Below are 26,298 nucleotides of genomic sequence, written 5' to 3'. Positions count from 1 at the left end.
CTTACCAATCTACCGGTGTTAGTAGCTTTTTGGTTAAATGTATCTATTGCTTAGTGTTAATTTTGACAAACCAAAGGATATAACAGGTATCTTACTTTATCTGCATGTCTTTATTTTCTATGCCTGATCAAATCTCATAAACAATGTTTTTACAAAAATAACCAAACATTCGTAGTACGATTCTTGCTATGTTTTTATTTTGTATTATCTCGAAATGTAATTTACTAATTGCTTCTGAATGTCAAATAATGTATACATTTACTGGTTACGCAGGCAATAGCAAGTTATCCCAAAAAATCCTCATTATATAAACTGTGCAACTGCGGCGCATATATCAAATGTCTAATCATATGGATAGAGATTGCATGCTAGAAGGCCCGAGCTAGCTAGATGGTATGCAGACCAGTGACACTGCGCATGGGGCTACGTGGGTCTTTTCTCGAACAGCTGTGGGTATTCGAAACGTGTCAGTCACAGGCAGGCGGTCACAGTTTGATGTAAGTTGAATGCATGTTTATTTCTGATCTTTAGTATATTTTTCAAATCAGACAGTTATTTCTGAATTCTTGGTATTTTAGAGTTAGAACGATGCAACCCCTATTGCTAAATTGAGCTATTTCACCACAGATACAACTATATAACTAACAGCCGGCATGTGCACACGTTTCCTGTCAAAAAAAGCATATGTATAATTTCTAGGAACTTCATTTACCAGACATAAAGTGAAATGTGGCCCTTGCTATGAAATACATGTCAGAATATTTTTGTTGTTGTCAAAATCACCCCAAATTCTTGTGAAGTTTGACAGCGGGCTGCCATTAGACCACGCACTTCATGCGAGACGTCTTACACAGCAGGAATAAGTTGGACTCAAATGTACATTTGATAGCGAGGGACACATTTCACTTTACGTCTGGTAAGTAGAGTTCCTAGAGATTATACATGTGTTTTTGTTGACAGGAAAGCCGGCTATAGTTGGATATTCCCCAGTAGTTTTCCTTACGGTCACCAACATCAGTTATGGACGGTACGGTCAGATCAACCCCACTCACTCTCGGTCAGAGCGTCCAGTGTGCGATCTGAACGCTCCGAGAGTGAATCGCTGTGAATTTACGTATGGGCAATCTGAATTTACAAACGCACAGAGCACATTCTGGCACTCCAGAGTGAATTTAATGAACACACCCCAATACAGACTCCCAAAGATAGGTAGCCTTGTCAGCAACTGTCTTTTCAAACATAAATGAACAGAACTACCTAGTTACAAAAAAAATGCTCACCAAGTGTCAAAATATAGTAGAGGCTGTGAAGGCATGTAAGTAACAAGAATGTCCCTAGTCCCAGCCAGAACTGTCTTGGCCAGAACCACAACATTAAAAAAATTGGAGAATGTCATTCAAAGCACTGGTTTCTGTCAAAAACAACCCCATTATTGTCCCAAATCATTATAATCTATCAAGTGATTGATCTGTTCAGAGAGCAGTCAGAAACATTTTACTGCAAGTGCTCCCATCATTATATATGTGAATATCAGTCCCAGAAGTAGACCATGCAGTGCATCAGTTATTGCCATTAAAGTCTAAGCCGTTGTAATAAGCTAACATGGAATTGTTTTAAGGTCATACCATGTTTCATTCAGCTGTTTGATTTTGAATTTTAGGACCCCTTTAGGTATCTGTAAAAATATTTTTAAATGATCTGATAAATATTGAATTTGAACTTTACCACAATAGCCCATAGAAACGCATTGAATAACACATTCATGAATGTAAAAAAATAAAGTCAAAAAAATAAATTGTAAGGAATAAGGTTCGTGACAAACACTGCTGGAGGTCTGCCACCTTCCACCGCAGATGCGGAAGGCCGACATGAACAGATGCGGAAGGCCGACATGAACAGATGCGGAAGGCCGACATGAACAGATGCGGAAGGCCGACATGAACAGATGCGGAAGGCCGACATGAACAGATGCAGTGGATTGAGACGCTACCCTGATAGCTCTAACTTAAACTGACGGACTTTGATAGGGCTTTACATTTTTTTTCTTATGTTACTTAAATTGACGCATCAGGTGCGTCAATGGACTTGAAATGCCCAAAACACTTTGGACAAACAATAAACCTATTGGTTGTGTTCTTGCTAAAAATTCAGCTCCCATTCAGTAAGTGGGGTTATACTATGCCTATTGGGCAACACAACCAACTGGTGCTGTGACTGACTCTTTTGACCCCATCCACGTCTTTCAAAGCCAATGCCTATTGAGTGATGACATTATGACCGCAAGAAAGCCAGCCAGTAAGAGAGTGATGGAAAGGCCAAGCCGCAGTTGAAATCTGCACCTGATGTGTGTCCTCATAAGAAAAGCCTTGGTCCCTTTTAAAGTGTTCAGATCTCTGCTGGCCTGCTGTGGTCCACACTGTTCTCATTGCCTCACAGACAGCCTGGTGTTTCCTCTCATCTACACACACCCCTCACAGTGGAGACTAACGGGTGCGTTTGTAAATTTACTCTGGACGCTCTGCTCTGAAATGCGAGTGCTCTGTTTCGAGCGTCTTGAGCACTTGATAATGACAAATTTACCAACGGACAATCTGACAACACTCTGAATTTACGACCACCCAGGCTCTCTGCCGCTCCAGAGTGAATTTACAAGCGCACCCTTAAGTGAGGCTGGTACACTAGGTCATGCCCTAATGGGTGTTCACCGCCACCAAACCGGGATGGGAGGTGAAGGAAGGAAAACAGAGGAGGACCTAGGCTTACTTCTACCACCACACAATGCCTTAGTACTTCTGTTGTCACTGTTCCCCAAAGACAGATGAAAGGGTACCCATACTTTGAGGTCTCTTGCTTATTATGCTTTCTCACTATCACCCAACTGGGAAACCAGAGCTAGCTTCTACTTGTACTAGGCCTATCACCCAACTGGGAAACCAGAGCGAGCTCCTACTTATACTAGGCTAATCACCCAACTGGGAAAACAGAGCTAGCTTCTACTTGTACTAGGCTAATCACCCAACTGGGAAACCAGAGCGAGCTTCTACTTGTACTAGGCCTATCACCCAACTGGGAAAACAGAGCTAGCTTCTACTTGTACTAGGCCTATCACCCAACTGGGAAACCAGAGCGAGCTCCTACTTGTACTAGGCCTATCACCCAACTGGGAAAACAGAGCTAGCTTCTACTTGTACTAGGCCTATCACCCAACTGGGAAACCAGAGCGAGCTCCTACTTGTACTAGGCCTATCACCCAACTGGGAAAACAGAGCTAGCTTCTACTTGTACTAGGCCTATCATCCAACGCCTGGGTTATTCCTTGAAGATGGTCTTGTGTCCGTTGTGTTGTCCGTGTTCCCCTAAATGAGGTGAAAAGAAAAACAAACTTTCGGGATGAGTCAAGCATTTCTTTGGCATGTTGTCTCTTAGACCTTCCCATAGAGAACTGGAACAAGGTACAGTTTAATATCAGACTAGGCTATATTATATTGGCCACCAGCTGACCAATAAGTTATTCATCATTCTGTCTTCTGATGTTAAGTTAGTCAAGAAGCGTTGGCTATTTGACTAGTATAGATTGGTTGTTGCTCCTTGACATTCAAATGCCTACATAGACTGTTCTCTTTGAAACTGCACGGAAAGCAGGACCGATGCACCAAGTCTGGGACCAACATGACCTGGAACAGGTTCTACCCCCAAGCCATAAAACTTCTAAATAGTTAGTCCAGGTAGCTATTGGTAAACTATTTAACTATCTGCATTCACCCTTTTTGATTCATCACATATGCTGCTGTTTATTATCTATCTTGTTGCCTAGTTACTTTATCCCTACCTATATGTACATATCTACCTCAACTACCTCATACCCCTGCACATTGTCTCGGGTACTGGTACCCTGTGCATATAGCCAAGTTATCATTTCTCATTGTATATTTATTCCTTGTGTTATTATTTTTCTATTATTTCTATTTTTTTTCTCTCTACATTGTTGGGAAGGGCCCGTAAGTAAGCATTTCGCTGTTAGTCTACACCTGTTTACAAAGCATGTGACAAATAACATTTTATATGATATTAATAGGACACCAGTCATATAGTAGATGCCGATGTGAAAGGGATATGATTTGACAGCTGCTATCTGTCTATCACACGAGTACCAATCTCCCCTAGTCCTCTTTGGTTTTGCTCTCCATCCCACTCTCCCAATACTAGGATATTACTGCTAGTTACACTGTTACTGGTAGTGATACTACGATACCTGATTCTCCATGGCAACAAGGAAAACACAAAGCAGACTTACTCTGTGGTCCTTTAATTTAAAAAACTACTGTATGTCAAATATGGTGTGCTCCAGGCTGGAAAAGAAACATGATTCTGGGTGACAACATCAAGCTGCTTGTTATCAACATTAGGACTGTTTTCCACAGGAAATTCAATCCGCTTCATCTTCTGTTTCTTTGCCATGATTCCGCTGAGTATCACGATACTGGTGTCCTAACAACCGAAGTTAGTGGAGTGTTCAATGTTTCAGTTGCAGAGTAGAAGTGGTTTTGGAGCCAGGTCTAGACTTGTATAGACTTTGAGTTGGAAGTGATGATTGTTATGTTTTATCCTCTCAACCAATGTGCCCGCGTGCAGCTCACCTCAGACTGCTAAAACTGTAACTTAAAGTGGGTACCACCTCAGTGTTCACAGTAAACGCGCGCCGGAAGTTTCACATAATTTTCGCAACGTTTAAATTTGCACTCGGTGCAGAAAAAACAATGAGATGGAACATTACTCTCAAAGCAGTTTTAGTTCCGACCTTGTGCTGCTTTGTGAATTGAATGACATCCAGAGCCAGTTATGATCAACTCCTCTGTTAAGCTATCTGCTCTGCAGTGTTGTCCAATGTCCACGGTAGGGATACTGACCCCTGGGGGACTCCTTGTTTCTGCCTGGAGGCCAGGCCTGGGGTGCTGTCAGAGGTGGCTCGGCAAGGCCCCACCGCCCCAGCCTCGGGGCTCATTTTCAGGAGTTCTACAAATGAAAACAGCCCTATAGTGGCGCTCGTAAAATCTTCCACCACAGAGCCCAGTTAAATCGATTCCGAGCCTTCGAGCAAACAAACTTCTTTGATCCCCTATATTATCAACTCCAGCTCTTTTTGTGTTTCTAATTTCCTCATCCCTGACTTTTTTTTGTTTTGTTTTCATCTCGCTCCAGCTGTTGTTTTCCAGCGCCACCCTGTACTAGGCCTATGTGTTGGACGTTTTCTTCTCCTCCCTTTCGCCTGAGCCCTTGTAAAAATCCCTCTCTTTTCCTTTCCTTTGTCAATGGGAGAGGATTGCCAAAGCCTGTACATGTCCAAGGCACATTACACATTACAAGAAAAGCCCGAAAAGCCCTCGTCCAGCTGCATTTTGGTTGAGTGGCACGAGGCTGTTGTTTGTTCCCTTTTGAACTTTAAAAGTATCCCTAAAACCAAACACACACGTCGCCAATGATGTCTACAATGTGATTTTCCCATTTGTGCCTGTAAAGGAAAAAAAACTAAGCAAAGAACAAAAAGAGAGAAAAAAAATACATGTAAAAAGAAAAAACAGTTTATTTCATTTATTGTCATATGGTTTAGCTTTTTTGCTGTGTCATTGAATAATTTGGTTTGACCGAGTTGACCTGGAGCTTGTCGAGACAATTTTTTGGTTTCCAGACTCTGCACTGAGAAGAAACAGCTCCCTCCTTCCAAACTGCCAGAGAGGGGGAATGATCGAGGGAGGGGGAAAAAGAAGGGATACGCTGATTTATTGACATATTTTTATGGCAACATTTCTATCCCCTGATTATTATCTTTCAGCTTTTCACCCCCTACCTACATGTACCTTGTACTTCAATCAATCCCCTAACCAAACCTACATGTACCTTGTACTTCAATCTATCCCCTAACCAAACCTACATGTACCTTGTACTTCAATCTATCCCCTAACCAAATCTAATCAATCCCCTACCTACATGTACAATCTAATCAATCCCCTAACCAAACCTACATGTACATATTACCTCAATCAATCCCCTAACCAAACCTACATGTACCTTGTACTTCAATCAATCCCCTAGCCAAACCTACATGTACCTTGTACTTCAATCAATCCCCTAACCAACCCTACATGTACATATTACCTCAATCAATCCCCTAACCAAACCTACATGTACCTTGTACTTCAATCAATCCCCTAACCAAACCTACATGTACCTTGTACTTCAATCAATCCCCTAACCAAACCTACATGTACCTTGTACTTCAATCAATCCCCTAACCAAACCTACATGTACCTTGTATTTCAATCAATCCCCTAACCAAACCTACATGTACCTTGTACTTCAATCAATCCCCTAACCAAACCTACATGTACATATTACCTCAATCAATCCCCTAACCAAACCTACATGTACATATTACCTCAATCTATCCCCTAACAAACCTACATGTACATATTACCTTAATCAATTCCCTAACCAAACCTGCATGTACCTTATACTTCAATCAATCCCCTAACCAAACCTACATGTACATATTACCTCAATCAATCCCCTAACCAAACCTACATGTACATATTACCTCAATCAATCCCCTAACCAAACCTGCATGTACCTTATACTTCAATCAATCCCCTAACCAAACCTACATGTACATATTACCTCAATCAATCCCCTAACCAAACCTACATGTACATATTACCTCAATCAATCCCCTAACCAAACCTGCATGTACCTTATACTTCAATCAATCCCCTAACCAAACCTACATGTACATATTACCTCAATCAATCCCCTAACCAAACCTACATGTACATATTACCTCAATCAATCCCCTAACCAAACCTACATGTACATATTACCTCAATCAATCCCCTAACCAAACCTACATGTACCTTGTACTTCAATCAATCCCCTAACCAAACCTACATGTACCTTGTACTTCAATCAATCCCCTAACCAAACCTACATGTACATGTTACCTCAATCAATCCCCTAACCAAGCCTACATGTACCTTGTACTTCAATCAATCCCCTAACCAAGCCTACATGTACCTTGTACTTCAATCAATCCCCTAACCAAACCTACATGTACCTTGTACTTCAATCAATCCCCTAACCAAACCTACATGTACATATTACCTCAATCAATCCCCTAACCAAACCTACATGTACATAACCAAACCTACAATCAATCAATCCCCTAACCAAACCTACATGTACATATTACCTCAATCAATCCCCTAACCAAACCTACATGTACATATTACCTCAATCAATCCCCTAACCAAACCTACATGTACCTTGTACTTCAATCAATCCCCTAACCAAACCTACATGTACATGTTACCTCAATAAATCACCCCAACTACTCGTTACTGGTACTCTGTGTGTGTGTGCGCGCATCTCCTCATTATTTTATTGTGTTAGTACTTTCTTTTTATCCATTTGTTAATTTTCCTACTTTTGAACTGCATTGTTGGAAAGGGCTCGTCAGTAAGCATTTCACAATAAAGTCTACACTTGTTGTATTCGGCGCATGTGACAAATACAATTAGATTTGATTATCTCTGCATTGCTTGTGGAAGGAAGCCAGCCTCTTGAATATGCCAGGCAGATGTCCCACATGCTCTATTATTATGAGCTAACATGCCTGTGTGCTGTAGCAGCAACCTGGGATTCTCTTGTGGTTGTCTTGTCTTTGGGATGCTTCCAACTTCCCAGGTTCCCTGATGATATGAGGGTATATATTACATCCCTCATGTTTTAAATGTCTGTGCTGTACTGTAGCACAGAAATATAATTATTAGAACATACTTTTCCATTTAACTGATAGGTGGATTGCCACAATTATATTTCTCATTCTCTATTTCTCATTGTGCCTTGTGTTGGGTTTGCTTTCCCAAATTCCAGAATGTCTCTGTTTCAAGTTTGTCTTGTACTGTAAATACCTGTGGTTCTTTCTCACTGGTAGGTTTTGTTTTCTGGTTCTAGGTTCCTAGTAACACGCTCCCTACCCCTGGTCAAGATGTCGGGTCACACTCCTTCCGTGATGAGGCTGGAACAGCGGGCAGCCGAGGCCGACCACATCATAGACTACCTCAAACAGCAGGTCCAGCTGCTCAAAGAGAAAGCCAGTAAGAGACACCAAAAGCGTGCACACACACAGAGACACACACAGAGACACAAGCAAACATAGAGATTAGAGGTTGACCGATTAATCGGAATGGCCGATTAATTAGGGCCGATTTCAAGTTTTCATAACAATCGGAAATCTGTATTTTTGGACGCCGATTTGTTTTAATTTTATTTTTTTGCACCTTTTATTTAATATTTATTTAACTAGGCAAGTCAGTTAAGAACACATTCTTATTTTCAATGACGGCCTAGGAACAGTGGGTTAACTGCCTCGTTCAGGGGCAGAACGACAGATTTTTACCTTGTCAGCTCAGGGGATTCAATCTTGTAACCTTACAGTTAACTCGTCCAATGCTCTAACCACCTGATTACATTGCTCTCCACGAGGAGCCTGCCTGTTACGCAAATGCAGTAGAAGCCAAGGTAAGTTGCTAGGTAGCATTAAACTTCTTATTAAAAAAACAATTAATCAATCATAATCACTAGTTAACTACACATGGTTGATGTTATTACTAGTTTATCTAGCGGGTCCTGCATTGCATATAATTGATGCAGTGCGTATTGTTGCTCCAATGTGTACCTAACCATAAACATCAATGTCTTTTCTTAAAATCAATACACAGAAGTATATATTTTTAAACCTGCATATTTACCTAAAAGAAATCCAGGTTAGCAGGCAATATTAACCAGGTGAAATTGTGTCACTTCTCTTGCGTTCATTGCACGCAGAATCAGTGTATATGCAACAGTTTGGGCCGCCTAATTTGCCAGAATTTTTACGTAATTATGACATAACATTGAAGGTTGTGCAATGTAACAGGAATATTTAGACTCATGGATGCCACCCGTTAGCTAAAATACAGAACGGTTCCGTATTTCACTGAAAGAATAAACGTCTTGTTTTCGAGATGATAGTTTCCGGATTTGACCAAATTATTGACCTACGGCTCGATTTTCTGTGTGTTATTATGTTATAACTAAGTCTATGATTTGATAGAGCACTCTGACTGAGCGATGGTAGGCAGCAGCAGGCTCGTAAGCATCCATCCAAACAGCACTTTCGTGCGTTTTGCCAGCAGCTCTGCTGTTTATGACTTCAAACCTATCAACTCCCGAGATTAGGCTGGTGTAACCGATGTGAAATGGCTAGCTAGTTAGTGGGATGCACGCTAATAGGGTTTCAAACGTCACTCGCTCTGAGACTGAGTGGTTGTTCCCCTTGCTCTGCATGGGTAACGCTGCTTCGAGGATGGCTGTTGTCGATGTGTTCCTAGTTTGAGCCCAGGTAGGAGCGAGGGGAGGGACGGAAGCTATACTGTTACACTGGCAATACTAAAGTGCCTATAAGAACATCCAATAGTCAAAGGTTAATGAAATATGCATGGTATAGAGAAATAGTCCTATAATAACTACAACCTAAAACGTCTTACTTGGGAATATTGAAGACTCATGTTAAAAGGAACCACCAGCTTTCATATGTTCTGAGCAAGGAACTTAAAGGTTAGCTTTCTTACATGGCACATATTGCACTTTTACTTTCTTCACCAATACTTTGTTTTTGCATTATTTAAACCAAATTGAACATGTTTCATTATTTATTTGAGGCTAAATTGATTTTTATTGATGTATTATATTAAGTTAAAATAAGTGTTCATTCAGTGTTGTTGTAATTGTCATTATTACAAATTAATTAATCAATCGGTATAGGCTTTTTTGGTCCTCCAATAATCGATATCGCCGTTGAAAAATCATAATCGGTCGACCTCTAATAGAGAAGCATGTGTACACTCAATCTCAAGCAGAGTATGGGGTCAAATGTATTCCTCAAGTCGTTGAAATTCCTTCTAAAAAGACAATCATTTTTTGAGTTTGACCTCAACTCTACATGAGTTCACATTCTCAGGGCGAAGTAGACTAGCTGGAGAAACGGTTTAAATCAAAGTTGGGGAGGGAAAGAAGCTGTAGGCTAAAACAAAATAATACATGTTTGGCCCTATAAAAGTCTGACAGGAGCTTTCTGTCTGAACATAGAGGTGCAGGCCACCGTCAGAGAAGAGAAGAAACTGATGGTGGAGAACACCAAGCTGAAGAGGGACATCGAGCAACTGAAGCAAACACTGCTGGAGAAGGAGAAGAGCAGAGGAGGTACGTAGTTTGTTGGTGACAGTGTTCCGTCCTCTGTCACATCCTGTTTAACTTCTGCTAAGACCTCCTCTGAGATGAAATACTGATGCTGTTCAGACTGCGATTGAGAAGAACTGAATTCTTCCTGAGGGGAACCTCGTTCTTCAAAGAACAGACGCCATTCCTTTGGTACGGCCTTGATGTTATCAACCACATAGCTATAGCTAGCTGTAGGGTAAAGTTCTCACACTCCAGTGGTTGACGGTGCCTGAGGCAAGTCATTAGCGACACATTGTTTGTTTAGCTGTATTAGTAACAGTCCTAGATCTTAATAAAATGCCTTCTCGTCTCATTCTAATATTACAACCAGACTTTTTTTTTTTTTACTATCAAAGTTCAAACAAATAATTGAACTCAAGTGCCCAAGTATGTCCATCATTAGAGCCATGATGGGGGGTACTAGGCAACCCCCACCCCCCAACTGCCAAAATCAAACGGCATGTCGTCTGCGTGACTGGCGGCGTACTACAACCCTGTTGTGATATCGCGCCTCTGTCATGCATTAACATACGAGGGCAAACAGTCTGTGATCATTCACACGTCAGTAATGGCTTCCAGAGAGGAGAACGAGGTGGTAAGAAACCAGAGGATTCGTACAAATAGCCTTTTGATGAGGGCTACATTGCCTATCTCTACATGTTGTTTTTGGAGCGCTCAGGAATGTGTGTGAAAAGGACTGCAGGATGATGTTACGTTTTTCCATGTATCCAATTCCGCTGTTTATTTTTGGTGTTTGTTTCAATGTGGCTCTCTGATGCTGTAAAATAAGCTAAATCACCGTTTTGTTATGGAGATGACTGACATAAAGTGAAGACCTTCATGGGTACTGTCTGGGCAGTTTGAGCAACAGGGAACGACAGCATTTTGAAAAGGTTAATCACCATGTTGTTTTTAAAGGTAAACCGTTTTAAGTTCTGAACCTCAGCTCTCAACATTAGAGTTAAAACGTGGATAAAGTATGACTTTACGTCCAAACTTCAACCTGAAATGATGGATTCCCCACCCAATAACAATCTGGGGATTGATCGAGGAGATTTAAAACTATATTTTCTTGTTTTCCCAATTGCCATGGACGCTGTCATTTTCCAATCAAAACAAGCTTTAGGAGGCTGGTCTTTCCTCCCATTGGGTCAATAAATAAGGTTTTCTCTATCATTAAGCAAACTAATTAGGCAAAGTACAGCTCAGTGAAGTGCCTTCATATCCAACGATCCCTCACCGTCATTCTCAATTCAAAGTACCATCTGTCAGGGTGGATGGCTTCGTTATACCCCTTTCATACTATCGTACCCACCCAAACCATACTGCCCTGGTTCGGATATTTAATTATTTCCTGAACGATTCCAGCAACTATGGTGGATGCATAGCCAGGCCAGCTCAGTATGGCTTGGCTCAGTAGTATGAAAAAGGATGTTAATGCCTCTGGGCTCAAAAGCAAAATAGCCAACCTGTAGATATATTGTGTATTGGAACTTGCTACAGTATCATACAGCCTATCTGAACGGTAATGTAGAGGAGCGTTCAACTCCAGTTCTGTTGGATTTTATCCGTCCCTTATAATCAGCCTCTGATCTCCACGTTACAAACCAGTAGCATCAAAATAAAACCAGCAGTACTGCTGTCACTGGAGTTGAATATCCTCACTCATGGCTCAGTGGGTTAGTTAGAGCATAGTGCCGGCAACACCAGGGTTCTGGGTTCAATTCCCGCATGGGCCAGATTTTTACTTAATTCATGTATCACTGTCGACTGTAAGGCAACATTCCAATATCCATACTAGCATACCACTTAGCATCTGTCCAATATTGTATGCTAGTGTGACTATTAGACCAGAGTTTAAGGGCTCTATTCAATTTGCGTCGTGGAAATTCGGCTTCACAGCGGGTTTGAAATTTAAAGGCAATGTGCCTATTTTAGCGGATACTGCATTCATGGTAAACTCTGCTTATGTCGGCTCAATCGGAAATGACCTTTTTAAGTTTGTATTGCGAAATCTGTAATGCTTCAGCTTTACAGACGGAATAGAGCCCTAAGTCTCTTTTGGATAAAAGTGTTAAATGAATCTTCTCTCTGTTTTTTCCTTCTGCAGTGAGGGAGGTGGCCATGCCAACAGCAGGAGACTCGAGTGTCCAGTGTGCCTCCAAGTCCACACCTCCTCAGCCCACGTCCCCAGCAAGGTCCTCCACCTCTCCTGTTGCCACTGCCAGCCCCCCTCCCAAAAACAGCGAGGGCAAGAAGAATAAACCAGAGAAAAGGGGTAAAGCAAAGCTAGAAGTGGAAAAGGGGTAAAGCAAAGCTAGAAGTGACTTGTTGTTGAAATTGCAGGGCCCTTCCACATCTGGGATTTCACACACTCAGAATTGTCAAACCCCTCAACGTTCCACCACACTAAAGTGAAATATGTCATATTTGGGGGTTTTCGAATTGTCAGCAAAAATAGAAGTAGGCCTAAGCGCCTCTTCAATGACAATTTGAGTTGAAGTGCTCCATGATTTAGCTTTGGGATGTTTTTTTTTTGTCTTCACTTCTCTGACATTTCTTTCCATTTGGAACACAAGCCCTTGTCTTAGATCCAGAGTTTCCATCAATGCCTGGCTGGATGCAGCGATCTGTCTGTACTTTAATGGTCATTTGTGATTTCCCAGGCAGGTATTCTCCATCTGCATTTCTACTATCTGGCGATAATGGACGAACGGCGCAAGGGGAATCTGCAAATAAAGGGGATCCGTTTCAAACTTTGGCCTAACGTTTCAATTTCCAACATTACAGACGGGCCTTTTCCCAAAACAAATGATCTTTCTCTGAAACCTTTCTGTGATTTATCCCGAAGTAGATTTTTAACCTTAACGATTTTAATAAAACAATGTATTAACTTGTTTCAGTGATGAGAGAATAGTCTTAGCAGAAGTGTCAACGCTGTAATGAGAGACGGGCAGAATTCCGGTTTGGATGTTTATATTTTGTCGATGCCATTCATCTTGAGGCTTTGCACATCCTCCCCAGGGCTAAACCAGAGATGCTCTAATGCAGTATAATATAACACGCGGTTCATTTCCTCAGTGTCGATATTAGATCTAAAAACGTGTTTCCAGCTAAATGATTGAAATGCAGCGGTGTTGGGTTATATTCTTTTGAACTTTTTTTGGTTTATTGTTCAAATTATATTATATTTACAATAAATCAGTCGAAGCCTCGTTCCACACAGACGTCAAACTCATCTGGACTAATTAACTGTCACGGCAACAAATTGGGAATGATCTTCCCCAGATTATTTACAAGGATACAATTCAGAGAAGAAGAGAATGCTTTGCAATGTAGACTGAACCAGTTTGTATCTGGCTTTTCTGACTGCCAGATGTCAATGGAAAACAGGGCAGTAAATATCTGATACTGTTTGGTTTTTTATCTCCACTGTTGCGGATTGATTTGTTTTAGTACGTGTGGATATCCTCGTTTCCACACAAAGGCTTTGATGTGACTGTGATCGCACCTCATCTAAACAATCATCGCCTGTCAATCAAATAAATTAGCCGGCCTGCGGTGTGGTGCACTGCTGCTCGGGGGCCAAGCGGATGATGTCACACATCAATACGCTGTTTTCGTATCATTGCATACGTTTTTAAGTAGGTAGCCCAAAGGTTAGAGAAGCGGACCAGTAGGTTGCTGGTTTGAGCAATAGGGGAGTCGAGCTCCCCATATCATTGGAAGCGTCTGGCACGCTACAACACCCTAGTATCCGTGCAAAGCGTGTCGGGGACTATGTTTTAACAGTGGGTATTGATATTGGTATTTGCTTTAAGTCTCCTCAGAATTCTGGTGAGTTGTGGAAAAGTAAATGTACTATGATTTAACGCCTGCGGTGATCAGTCAAAAATGCAGCGCAGATTTGTTTTCACTTTGGGGTAAATTGGATCAGAACAGTCAAGATGGCTGAATCACTCAGCATAGTTTCCACACAGACTAGGTTCAAATGGATCCTAATGAGTCCCCAGGGAACACTACCATAGCAGTGGGCTGAACATAATCTCAAAGAAGTCTTGCATTAAGATGCCTGGAAAAAATATATTCTCTGCTGGACCTTTAATGTAATAAAGGCAGGGAGTCAGTATGCCATCCTTGAACCCAGTCCAGAATACTATACCTGCTGTGGCAGAGCCTGTATTGTAACTTCTATAATATATACCATTTGAACAGACGCCTTTATCCGAAGCGACTTAGTCATGCTTGCATACATTTTACGTACGGGTTGGCCCTGGGAGTCAGACCCACTATCCGTAGCAAGCAACATGCTCTACCAACTGAGCTACAGAGGACCACAGTCACACAGCTACAGAGGACCATAGCTTTGTCAAGAGCTACTTTACTACTGACTTAACTACAAGTTCATAGTGTGTGTGTGTGTGTGGTTTAACCCTTTCCTTTCTGTGTGTCCTATCACAGAGAAGGGAGAGAAAAAGCCTGCTGCCCCCCAGGAGGAGGCTAAGGTGGACGTGTCGCGTCTGGACATGAGGGTGGGACGCATCGTCACGGCCGAGAAGCACCCGGACGCCGACTCACTCTATGTGGAGCAGGTGGACGTGGGAGAGGCAGCCCCCAGGACGGTGGTCAGCGGGCTGGTCAAGCACATACCCATAGATCAGGTACTGGAATGTACTGCCCAACCAAATGTCAGATCCGCTCTGAATAAGATCCGATGTGAAAAGATCTGTGATTGGTCAAAGAACAAATTTGTTAAAGAAAGTTCAGAATTGGGTTACCTGTCTAAATGCAGCCAAAGAGCCTCATAATGTCAAGTATTCACGCAAGGCCTGTGTCAGTCAGACAACTCATCGGGTTGTTACCAGACCAACTCACCGGGTTGTTACCAGACCATCTCACCGGGTTGTTACCAGACCATCTCACCGGGTTGTTGCCAGACCATCTCACCGGGTTGTTGCCAGACCATCTCACCGGGTTGTTGCCAGACCATCTCACCGGGTTGTTGCCAGACCATCTCACCGGGTTGTTGCCAGACCATCTCACCGGGTTGTTGCCAGACCATCTCACCGGGTTGTTGCCAGACCATCTCACCGGGTTGTTACCAGACCATCTCACCGGGTTGTTACCAGACCATCTCACCGGGTTGTTACCAGACCATCTCACCGGGTTGTTACCAGACCATCTCACCGGGTTGTTACCAGACCATCTCACCGGGTTGTTACCAGACCATCTCACCGGGTTGTTACCAGACCATCTCACCGGGTTGTTACCAGACCATCTCACCGGGTTGTTACCAGACCATCTCACCGGGTTGTTGCCAGACCATCTCACCGGGTTGTTGCCAGACCAACTCACCGGGTTGTTGCCAGACCAACTCACCGGGTTGTTGCCAGACCAACTCACCGGGTTGTTGCCAGACCAACTCACCGGGTTGTTGCCAGACCAACTCACCGGGTTGTTACCAGACAAATGCCCCTTTGGAATGTTTTGTGTGTCTGGAACCCAGTCTGTCCATGACAATACAGAGTAAGACTGTTACTGTATGAAACAGGTACTGGGAGCTTAACGGTCATTCAGGAAGACTTCGGAGGCTGACCTAGTAGACTACAAAGCTCTCTACATGCTTTTGGTAGTCAAATAACATTGGTTTTAAAGATTGCTGTTTTAACACTACTGTGGGGTTTTTTGCCTTATTTTCACTACAATAAATTGAGCTGTTTTTATTGGGCACACGGGTGCTATAACTCTGGCTAGCCAGGGTCTTGTTCTGGGTTTAATAGCCCATGTAAAGTAACTACTCCAATGTAGTCTGTGTCAGGGTTCACGTGACGCTTTTTAATGTCCACCACGTAGGTTTCTGCACACAGACTTGGTTTTTAGCCTTTTTCCTTCCACACCGGGGCTTGACGAGCAGCCTTTTTCTGAGCACACCGGGGCTTTGACGAGCAGTCTTATTCACTTCCACACCGGGGTTGCTTTTACAAGCAAACCTCTTTTCTCTTTGCACACCGGGGATTGACTCCAAAACAGCCTTCTTCCTTCCACACCGGGGCTTAATATAGACCTTATTCCTTCCAATGGGGCACATGACGTTGCAGCCTTCTTCCTTCCACACCACTGACGAGCAGCCTATCTTCCTTCCACACCGAAGAGTAATTGACGAATGATGCCTTTTTCCTTCCACACCGGGGCTTGACGAGCAGCCTTCTTCCTTCCACACCGGGGGCTTGACGAGCAGCCTTCTTCCTTCCACACCGGGGCTTGAAGCAGTTCTTCCTTCCACACCGGGGCTTGACGAGCAGCCTTTTCCTTCCACACCGGGGCTTGAAATAAGCCTTTTCCTTCCACACCGGGGGCTTGACGAGCAGCCTTCTTCCTTCCACACCGGGGCTTGACGAGTCAGCCTTCTTCCTTCCACACCGGGGGATTTCTTTCGAGCAGCCTTCTTCCTTCCACACCGGGGGCTTGACGAGCAGCCTTCTTCCTTCCACACCGGGGGCTTGACGAGCAGCCTTCTTCCTTCCACACCGGGGGCTTGACGAGCAGCCTTCTTCCTTCCACACCGGGGCTTGACGAGCAGCCTTTTTCCTTCCACACCGGGGGCTTGACGAGCAGCCTTTTTCCTTCCACACCGGGGCTTGACGAGCAGCCTTCTTCCTTCCACACCGGGGGCTTGACGAGCAGCCTTCTTCCTTCCACACCGGGGGCTTGACGAGCAGCCTTCTTCCTTCCACACCGGGGGCTTGACGAGCAGACTTCTTCCTTCCACACCGGGGCTTGACGAGCAGCCTTCTTCCTTCCACACCGGGGGCTTGACGAGCAGCCTTCTTCCTTCCACACCGGGGGCTTGACGAGCAGCCTTCTTCCTTCCACACCGGGGGCTTGACGAGCAGCCTTCTTCCTTCCACACCGGGGGCTTGACGAGCAGCCTTCTTCCTTCCACACCGGGGGCTTGACGAGCAGCCTTCTTCCTTCCACACCGGGGCTTGACGAGCAGCCTTCTTCCTTCCACACCGGGGGCTTGACGAGCAGCCTTCTTCCTTCCACACCGGGGCTTGACGAGCAGCCTTCTTCCTTCCACACCGGGGCTTGACGAGCAGCCTTTTTCCTTTCACACCGGGGCTTGACGAGCAGCCTTTTTCCTTCCACACCGGGGCTTGACGAGCAGCCTTTTTCCTTCCACACCGGGGGCTTGACGAGCAGCCTTTTTCCTTCCACACCGGGGCTTGACGAGCAGCCTTCTTCCTTCCACACCGGGGGCTTGACGAGCAGCCTTCTTCCTTCCACACCGGGGGCTTGACGAGCAGACTTCTTCCTTCCACACCGGGGGCTTGACGAGCAGACTTCTTCCTTCCACACCGGGGGCTTGACGAGCAGACTTCTTCCTTCCACACCGGGGGCTTGACGAGCAGACTTCTTCCTTCCACACCGGGGGCTTGACGAGCAGCCTTCTTCCTTCCACACAGGGGGCTTCCTTCCACACAGGGGGCTTGACGAGCAGCCTTTTTCCTTCCACACCGGGGCTTGACGAGCAGCCTTCTTCCTTCCACACCGGGGCTTGACGAGCAGCCTTCTTCCTTCCACACAGGGGGCTTGACGAGCAGCCTTCTTCCTTCCACACCGGGGCTTGACGAGCAGACTTCTTCCTTCCACACCGGGGCTTGACGAGCAGCCTTCTTCCTTCCACACCGGGGCTTGACGAGCAGCCTTCTTCCTTCCACACCGGGGCTTGACGAGCAGACTTCTTCCTTCCACACCGGGGGCTTGACGAGCAGACTTCTTCCTTCCACACCGGGGGCTTGACGAGCAGACTTCTTCCTTCCACACCGGGGCTTGACGAGCAGCCTTCTTCCTTCCACACCGGGGGCTTGACGAGCAGCCTTCTTCCTTCCACACCGGGGCTTGACGAGCAGACTTCTTCCTTCCACACCGGGGGCTTGACGAGCAGCCTTCTTCCTTCCACACCGGGGCTCGACGAGCAGCATTTGGACAAGTAGAACCCACAGTTAACAGAATCCTTACTTTTCCTTTCTCGTCAAGTCATTCATTGTGTGAGAGTCAACGTGACGACCATGCATACAAGACATTGAGCTTTCCCTGTTTCAAGGAACATACTGGAGTCTGAAGAACGACATGAGGAGTAAAAAGCTAAACACTTTCACTGGCGGCGATGTAGAGGGCCCACTGGCGGCGTGCTGATTTGAGTGCCCTGGCATGTTTGTCCCTTGTACGTTGGCCGGAATAAGGAAACTTTGGAAACTCAAATTCTAGCGTGTTTGGATTGTGTTCAGTTTTATCCTTTGACAAGTGATTTCAGGCCTCATTGCCATTACATGATTTTGAATGTCAACCCCTCAATTGAGGAAATGACATAATCACAGGGTGAGAGTAGAGCTGTGACATACACTCACAAAACTTGACTTCTGTACTCCGCACATCCGACCGATTTACAAAACTGGCATCACACCTCACACACACACACACACACACACTCTTTCCCCGCTAAGCAAATGGCGCTTGAGGGAGAAAAGCTGCTGCAAGAAGCCTGTCAAAACAATGTGTCACACTGAGGGGAATGTATGCAGATTTATGTCAACATTTACTTTTTAAAAGGATGTTTCCAAAATGAAGACCTCATTATTTTCCTAGCTGTGACACGCACCATGACACTGTATTCTCTCCATCCTCTTCTCTTTTGTTGGAAATGGCTTCTGGCCTTCTCCGAGTTTGGGTAAACCTCCGAGGTCACTCCAGAGACATGAAAGAATAATGTCTTTTATTCGCCTCGCTCTTCTTGGTGTCTGAAATAAGGCACACCATACACGCAAACCATATGCCGCCGGAGGCAGTCGTTTCACATGACCAGATTGGACATGGGGGAGTTGTGTGAATAGGAGTCTGAAAACCACAGTACTGCAAAGAGGTTGAGAGTGGAGACCACACCAATTGGTGTTTTCTTTACTCCGTTTTCTCTTCTCAACCAATCAATCAAGTCATAAAGTAGGCCATTCATTCTGAAGACCGCACTGTAAAATGCCCTGTGTGGTTTGTACAGAATCAAAGCAGTGCTCCCTAATCTCTCTCTACTAGTAAAATATGTTCTTTATTTCAATACTTTGTCCTCTTGTCTGTCAGAAGAATGTTGAATATATGTATGTAATGTCTCTGTATCTCAGTATAGTTGTAAACCTTTTCCCTTTCTCTGATTCCTCCCCCCCAGATGCAGAATCGCATGGCGGTGCTGCTGTGCAACCTGAAGCCAGCTAAGATGAGAGGCGTGGTGTCCCAGGCCATGGTGATGTGTGCCAGCTCCCCAGACAAGGTGGAGATCCTAGACCCTCCCAGCGGTGCCGTGCCCGGGGACAGGGTCATCTTCCAGGGCTTCCCAGGTACTATAACACCCCTGACCATCTTGGCCCATATCCACAGAGTCTCAGAGTAGGAGTGCTGATCTAGGACCCGTTTGCCTTTTAGATAATAATGAAGAAGATTGTATGGACAGGTCCTAGATCAGCACTCCTTTTCTGAGAGGCTTTGTGGATATGGGCCCTGACCTCTAGGGTCTACTTCATCAGCCTGGTTAAACTAGACTGAATGCTGCACTCAATGGGGAGCACAGTGTTCAGTCTGGTTTAGCCAGGCTACTTTATCATACCCTCTACAGCTCAACATGCTTTTGACTAAGCTAATAAGCTGTAACCAGGAAGTGACTGCCCCCACAGCCTTGTTCTTTTATGATCTTCAATGTGCAAAAACATAGCATGGTCTTCAAGCACAAAAACTTCATAAAGGGCATCTGGTAGAAGTATATTCATCCTCAAAATCATATTTTATATCTATCTTAAATGACTGCGTTTTCATGAATTTGATGATAGAATCGCAACGGCCATTCAAAAAAGCATGGGAAACGGACGTGAAGCGGAAGTAGCCGTCACTTTCACAGGGTATCCTCACCTCAAACACTTCACATATATCTTTATAAAGGGGGGTTGACAAAGGTTTATAAACTGAACAAAAATATAAACGCACCATGTAAAGTGATGGTCCCATGTTTCATGAGCTGAAATAAAAGATCCCAGAATGTTCCATATGTACAAAAAGCTTATTTCTCTCCAATTTTGTGCTCAAATTTGTTTACATCCCTTTTAGTGCGCATTTCTCCTTTGCCAAGATAATCCATCCACCTGACAGGTGTGGCATATCAAGAAGCTGATTAAACAGCCTGATCATTACACAGGTGCACCTTAGGCTGGGGACAATAAAAGGCAACTCTAAAATGTGCAGTTTTATCACACAACACAATGCCACAGATGTCTCAAGTTTTGAGGGAGTGAGCAATTGGCATTCTGAGTGCATGAATGTCCACCAGAGCTGTTGCCAGGGCATTTTATGTTCATTTCTCTACCATAAGCAGCCTCCAACGTCATTTTAGAAAATTTGGCAATATGTCCAACCAGTCTCACAACCGCAGACCAAGTGTAACCACGCCAGCCCAGGACCTCCACATCTGGCTTCTTCACCTGCAGGATCGTCTGAGGCCAGCCACCCTGACAGCTGATGAACTGAGGAGTTTTTCTGTCTGTAATAAAGCTGTTTTTATGGGGGGAAATTCATTCTGATTGGCTGGGTCTGGGCCTGGCTCCCAATTGGTGGGCCTATGCCCTCCCATGGCTGTAAAATCCATAAATTAGGGCCTAATTTATTTATTTCAATTGATTGATGTCCTTATATGAACTCTAACTCAGTAAAATAGTTGAAATTGTTGCATGTTGCATTGTTTTATATTTTTGTTCAGTATAAGTAGTTTGTAGACCAATTATTGGTTAGTTCATCTAGTTGGTTCAAATCCAGGCCATGTCATGTGGGTAACTGAATTAAATGTGGTAAAGTAGTTGAAGGCTTGATGTTTGCCATTCCACTGGTTAAAATGAAAGTAGCACACAATGAGTGTGGTACGAAGGTGGAACTCCACGTCAGCTTTAGCTGCATCTGGTGGAATGGGACACAGCCAGTGTGCTCGAGTCATGAATGATGTATTACCAACAAGCCACTTCAGATGACCCAACTCTAAAGAACAGCAATAGATTCCAACCAATAGGGAAAAGGACTGGATGCATTGCCCTGAGCAAAATAACATGGTTGGCCTTATTGCCTTTACATTTGTACATGAAATGACATGTGAAGAAGCAACTGTCCTCTTGCCATCTTGCGAAGGGTAACAAAGGCTTTTTTCCCCCTTCATATCTTTGAAGAGAGGAATCACAAAGCCTTCTAAGACCCCACAGAGTTTTCCTATTGCAGCGTTTACTCCTCTGTTCTCTTTAGTGACTGGAGCTAAATGGTCTGTGACTGTTAACGGAATAGACAAACGAATCAACTCCCTCTGACGAAAGTGTAAGTCAGGTCCTCTTATCCCACAATTAAATGTAAAGTATTTTGTCTTTTTTGAATGGTCGGACCACCGTAAGACTAACTGCCTCCATTGGTGTCGGCTAATGGGGATCCTAATAAATCTGAATCCACAACCAGGGGTAGGGAGTTTAGGAGGTGGGAGAGTACTAAATGCCTTGTTCAAGGACCTCGGACTGGTTTGATTCAGATGTAGAGAATTAAAGAGCTCTTTATACCAAATCACTTTATAACAAAACACAGCTTATGGAACTCATCATCTTTAACAGAGTGACGATACACTATCCCAGTGCCTTTTAACCATACTCCATGTTCAATGTCATGCCTGGGAAATGAACAGAAACCCGAACTAGAGAAAGCCTGCCTGGATGTCATAAAATGTCCAACCTCATGCCTCGCCTGACGTTGAAGGGGGAAACCCACCACCATCAATGTGACTGTAAATTTGTTCTTGTCAGGAGCTAATAAGAAAATCTAGTTGTGGGGCTGGCAAAACAAAGCGTTTTGGGGGGGATGGAGGAGGGGTGAGGAGAGGGTTTGTGAGTCGTGCTGTTGTTGGTAGAGAACAATAACTGAACTGGGAGTTTCCCTGAGATAGAGAGGCTGTGGTGATAGAGAGGGAAAATATGGATGAGGGAGTGTCCATCACACAGACAACCTTTTCATCTTCTTTCTCCTCCTCTCTTCTCCTTCCATCTCTCGTCCCCTTTCTATTCTCCTCTCCCCTCCCCTCTCCTTTCTATTCTGCTCCTTTCTCTTCTCCTTCCCTATCCTCGCTCCTTTCTCTTCTCCTTCCTTATCCTCTCTCCTTCCCTATCCTCTCTCCTTTCTCTTCTCCTTCCCTATCCTCTCTTCCTTCCCTATCCTCGCTCCTTTCTCTTCTCCTTCCCTCCTCTCCCTTTCTCCTTCTCCCTCCTCTCTCCTTCCCTATCCTATATCCTCTCTCTTCTTTCTCCCTTTCTCTTCTCCTTCCCTATCCTATCCTCTCCTTTCCTTTCTCCTTCCCTTCCCTATCCTCTCTCCTTCTCCTATCCTCTCTCCTTCCCTATCCCTCCTTCCCTATCCCTCTCCCTTTCCCTCCCTATCCTCGCTCCTTTCTCTTCTCCTTCCCTATCCTCTCTCCTTCCCTATCCTCGCTCCTTTCTCCCTCTCCTTCCCTATCCTCACTCCCTATCCTCTCCTTCCCTCTTTCTCTTCTCCTTCCCTATCCTCTCTCCTCTCCCTTCCCTATCCTCTCTTCTCCTCCTTCCCTATCCTCTCTCCTTCCCTATCCTCTCTCCTTTCTCTTCTCCTTCCTTATCCTCTCTCCTTCCCTATCCTCGCTCCTTTCTCTTCTCCTTCCTTATCCTCTCTCCTTCCCTATCCTCTCTCCTTTCTCTTCTCCTTCCCTATCCTCTCTCCTTTCTCTTCTCCTTCCCTATCTTCTCTCCTTTCTCTTCTCCTTCACTATCCTCTCTCCTTCCCTATCCTCTCTCCTTTCTCTTCTCCTTCCCTATCCTCTCTCCTTTCTCTTCTCCTTCCCTATCCTCTCATAGCGGCCCTACCTCAAGCTGTTTGTTTAACGAGGGATCCCCCTCGTAAAACATCCTCTCTCCTTCCTAGCTCCTTTCTCTTCTCCTTCCCTATCCTCTCTCCTTTCTCTTCTCCTTCCCTATTTTTGTCTGACTACACACGTCAATTAGAGCCACATTCAGGTTGGTCGCACAGAGAAGGACCACAGGATGGCAGAGAGGAGAGGGGGATGGAGGGAGGAGGAGGTAATGAGCAGGGGGGTTAAGGCGGTCTCGTCGGTTTCTAGCTGTTCTGTTTCACACCTCTGGGTCGTTAAAAAAACAGCCCTGGCGGTGATGGCAAACGCTTTTCCAAATGGGATGATGTTTACAGTGAGGGATAAAGGATGATGAACTTAGTTTTAGTTTCATTCCCTCTCTTATTTTGATGTCAGCTTTGGTCCCCCAGAATAAGCCTTCCACGTCATAGAATATCCAACTCATGCCTCACCCGACGTTGAAGCGGGCAACCCACCCCCATCAATGTGACTGATTTTAGATTTGTTTTTGTCCCGGAGCTAATACAAAAATATGGTTGTGGGGCTGGCAAAACAAAATGTTTTGGGAGGGGATGGAGTTGAGTCGTGCAGTTGTTGGTAGGGAACAGTACCTGAACTGGGAGTTTCCATCACACAGACGCCCCATCAGGACTGGAGCCCGCTGACATCAGCCTGGGTTCTCCTTTCATCTCCTCTCACCGGCCCCTCCTAAAGCTGTTTGTTTAACGAGCGATCCCACGAGGGCTGTGGCGGTCATTCAATTCCCAGTGGCCCAAAAAACGTGTTGTTTACGACCCTACGCACACAGAGAACGAACACGGAATGGAAGAGAGGAGAGAAGGGAGGAGGAGGAGGGGGTGCTAAGGGGGTCTCGTCGGTTTCTAGCTGTTCTGTACACATTAAAAAACATAGCCGGGGCGGTGATGGCCAACGCTTTTCCAAACAGGATGTTGTTGACATTGAGGGATGATGGACTATTATTCCCTCTTTTTGACATTCATTCTCTCTTATTTTGACGTCAGCTTTGGTCCCCCAGGATTCCAGATTTTTCTCTAGATTTTAGGGAGTTGTACTGTTTGCAAAATTTGAGATTTTCCTATGAACTTTGCTAAACTTTCCAGAATTGTGCACCCCTATTTCATAGTGACATTTCTGTGCTAGCTAGTAGCTCACACATTCACCAGCCCAAATGAGCATCCGGGTTCCTGTTCAAACTGTAGAGGGTGTCAACGCTGCCTCGTCACAACTTGTGTGCGACTGAGGGAAAATTCAACAAAAATATTGTTTGTGATGATGAGTAGGAAAAGATCACACCCCAACAGAAGCACAATATGAATCCAATGTGAAGTGCCAGTTATGAATCCATACAGATGCCAAGTAATATCCAAACACTGCCAATAACACAATGCTGAGTTAATGAACAACTCCTTAACTCCATTAGTTGCCGACAAACATGGATGTTGTATACGTTTTGAATTAGCGCTAAAAGAGTAAAAGCTTCTGTAACACTTCTGGTTCAGCTTTGTTTACGTTTCAAAATCGACACTACGCCCAGGAAGTACTCCAGCAGCACAAACCAATGGTCTTTCACAAGGCTACAGAAAAGCTAGCAAGGCAGATAAAGTGTTGCCATTGGAGTTGTCATCTACTGTGGTTGCCCCTAGAGACGTCATGTCATTGAAGCGAAAGAGGCACATTCCCCCTCCAATTTTATTCATAAAAAGATACACAATGAGATATTCAAAAAATCTAGTGAATAATACCACTGCATTGCTCCATACAAGGTGTTTCTATCTCCTATGTTTCCAGGTGAGCCAGACAAGGAGCTGAACCCCAAGAAGAAGGTGTGGGAGGCGGTGCAGCCGGACCTGAAGACAGACGGCCAGTGTGTGGCCAACTACAAGGGAGCCCCCTTTGAGATCGCCGGCAAGGGAGTATGCAAAGCTCAGACCATGAGCAACAGCGGCATCAAATAAAGGAAGACGAATGCAGAGGACGGAGCCGTAGAACTAGAATGGTGGGAAAAAGTGGGATTGGAAAAAGTGTGAATGACTGCTCCAGTCATTTTATTTCTATAGGTGGAACTAGCGAATGTCCTTGTTCAGCCTGTGTAACTGCTACTCATCCATGGTTCTGAAGGGTGATGGTGATGATGTCAACGGAGGAAAATGAAATGTTTTGAAGATGTTCAATAAAAAGGTTATCAGTTGGTCTTTAACTCGTTGCAGTTGATTTCTTTCTTTTAAAATGTTTTACCCCCTTTCTCCCCAATTTCGTGGTATCCAATTGTTAGTAATTACTATTGTGTCTCATCGCTACAACTCCCGTACGGGCTCGGGAGAGACGAAGGTTGAAAGCCATGCACCAGCGACTCCTGTGGCGGGCCGGGAGGCCTAAGCAGTTGATTTCTTGTTTGGTTGTTCTTTATAAAGCCTGACGTCTGTCGTACAAGACTATACAAGTGTGTTTACATCCTAGAAATCCTTTATAATGCTCTCTAGAATTATTAACTCATCCTAAAAGTCACTTTTGTGATTTATTAGTTTGGTTAGTGCTTTGATTTCTCTGGTTCGTTATGAGCCGATGGGGAGAGATGGAGATGTCATTCTGCAAAGCCAACAAACAGACGGATCAATTTCACAGATGCTACGCAGCAGGGTTTTTGGATAGTGGGCAATTCCATGGTAACAGTATGATGCTAAGTTTGGTAACAGAATGACTGTTTGTGCCGTCACAAAGTGGAATTGCCCTAGTACTCAGTCCTTCCACCACCATTCCTGTTCTCACAGTCATTAGCCCGCTCTTTAAGGTTCAGTCATCACCCCACTCTTCAAGGCTGTTGCTCAGCCCTGTTCTTCAGGATCAAAGTATCCTGTGTTGTTTAATTCTGTTCCTCCCTTCAGATTTGTTCCCTCTGGGCTTTGGTTTGATCCAAATCTGAACTAATCTCTTTCAGTGGTACCCCTTCATATGCTACAGCTAAGGTCATGTCCCATGATATGACATGCACTTGTATTGCCTCGGTTTAT

The 26,298-nt window shown here is 44.5% G+C and overlaps 1 protein-coding gene across 5 annotated transcripts; it reads left to right on the top strand.

The window, feature by feature from the left end:
- Nucleotides 1–11: 11 nt before the first annotated feature.
- On the top strand, nucleotides 12–25,487 carry aimp1a (aminoacyl tRNA synthetase complex interacting multifunctional protein 1a). Of its 5 annotated transcripts, none has more exons than XM_064926610.1 (7): nucleotides 12–86; nucleotides 8,005–8,147; nucleotides 10,180–10,293; nucleotides 12,422–12,589; nucleotides 14,773–14,972; nucleotides 19,532–19,700; nucleotides 25,079–25,487. In XM_064926610.1, the coding sequence occupies exons 2-7, from the start codon at nucleotides 8,039–8,041 to the stop codon at nucleotides 25,243–25,245; spliced, it is 927 nt and encodes a 308-aa protein (XP_064782682.1). In that variant the 5' UTR covers nucleotides 12–86; nucleotides 8,005–8,038; the 3' UTR covers nucleotides 25,246–25,487. The 5 variants fall into 5 exon arrangements, with proteins under 5 accessions (XP_064782682.1, XP_064782679.1, XP_064782678.1 ...); XM_064926607.1 differs by lacking the exon at nucleotides 12–86 and adding an exon at nucleotides 394–497; XM_064926606.1 differs by lacking the exon at nucleotides 12–86 and adding an exon at nucleotides 403–499 and having other exon boundaries at nucleotides 7,992–8,147.
- The last annotated feature ends 811 nt before the right edge of the window (nucleotides 25,488–26,298 follow it).

Source organism: Oncorhynchus masou, chromosome 20 (assembly GCF_036934945.1).
Source record: "Oncorhynchus masou masou isolate Uvic2021 chromosome 20, UVic_Omas_1.1, whole genome shotgun sequence".
Classification (NCBI taxonomy): Eukaryota; Metazoa; Chordata; class Actinopteri; order Salmoniformes; family Salmonidae; genus Oncorhynchus; species Oncorhynchus masou.
This window is presented reverse-complemented; position numbering and strand designations above follow the sequence as displayed.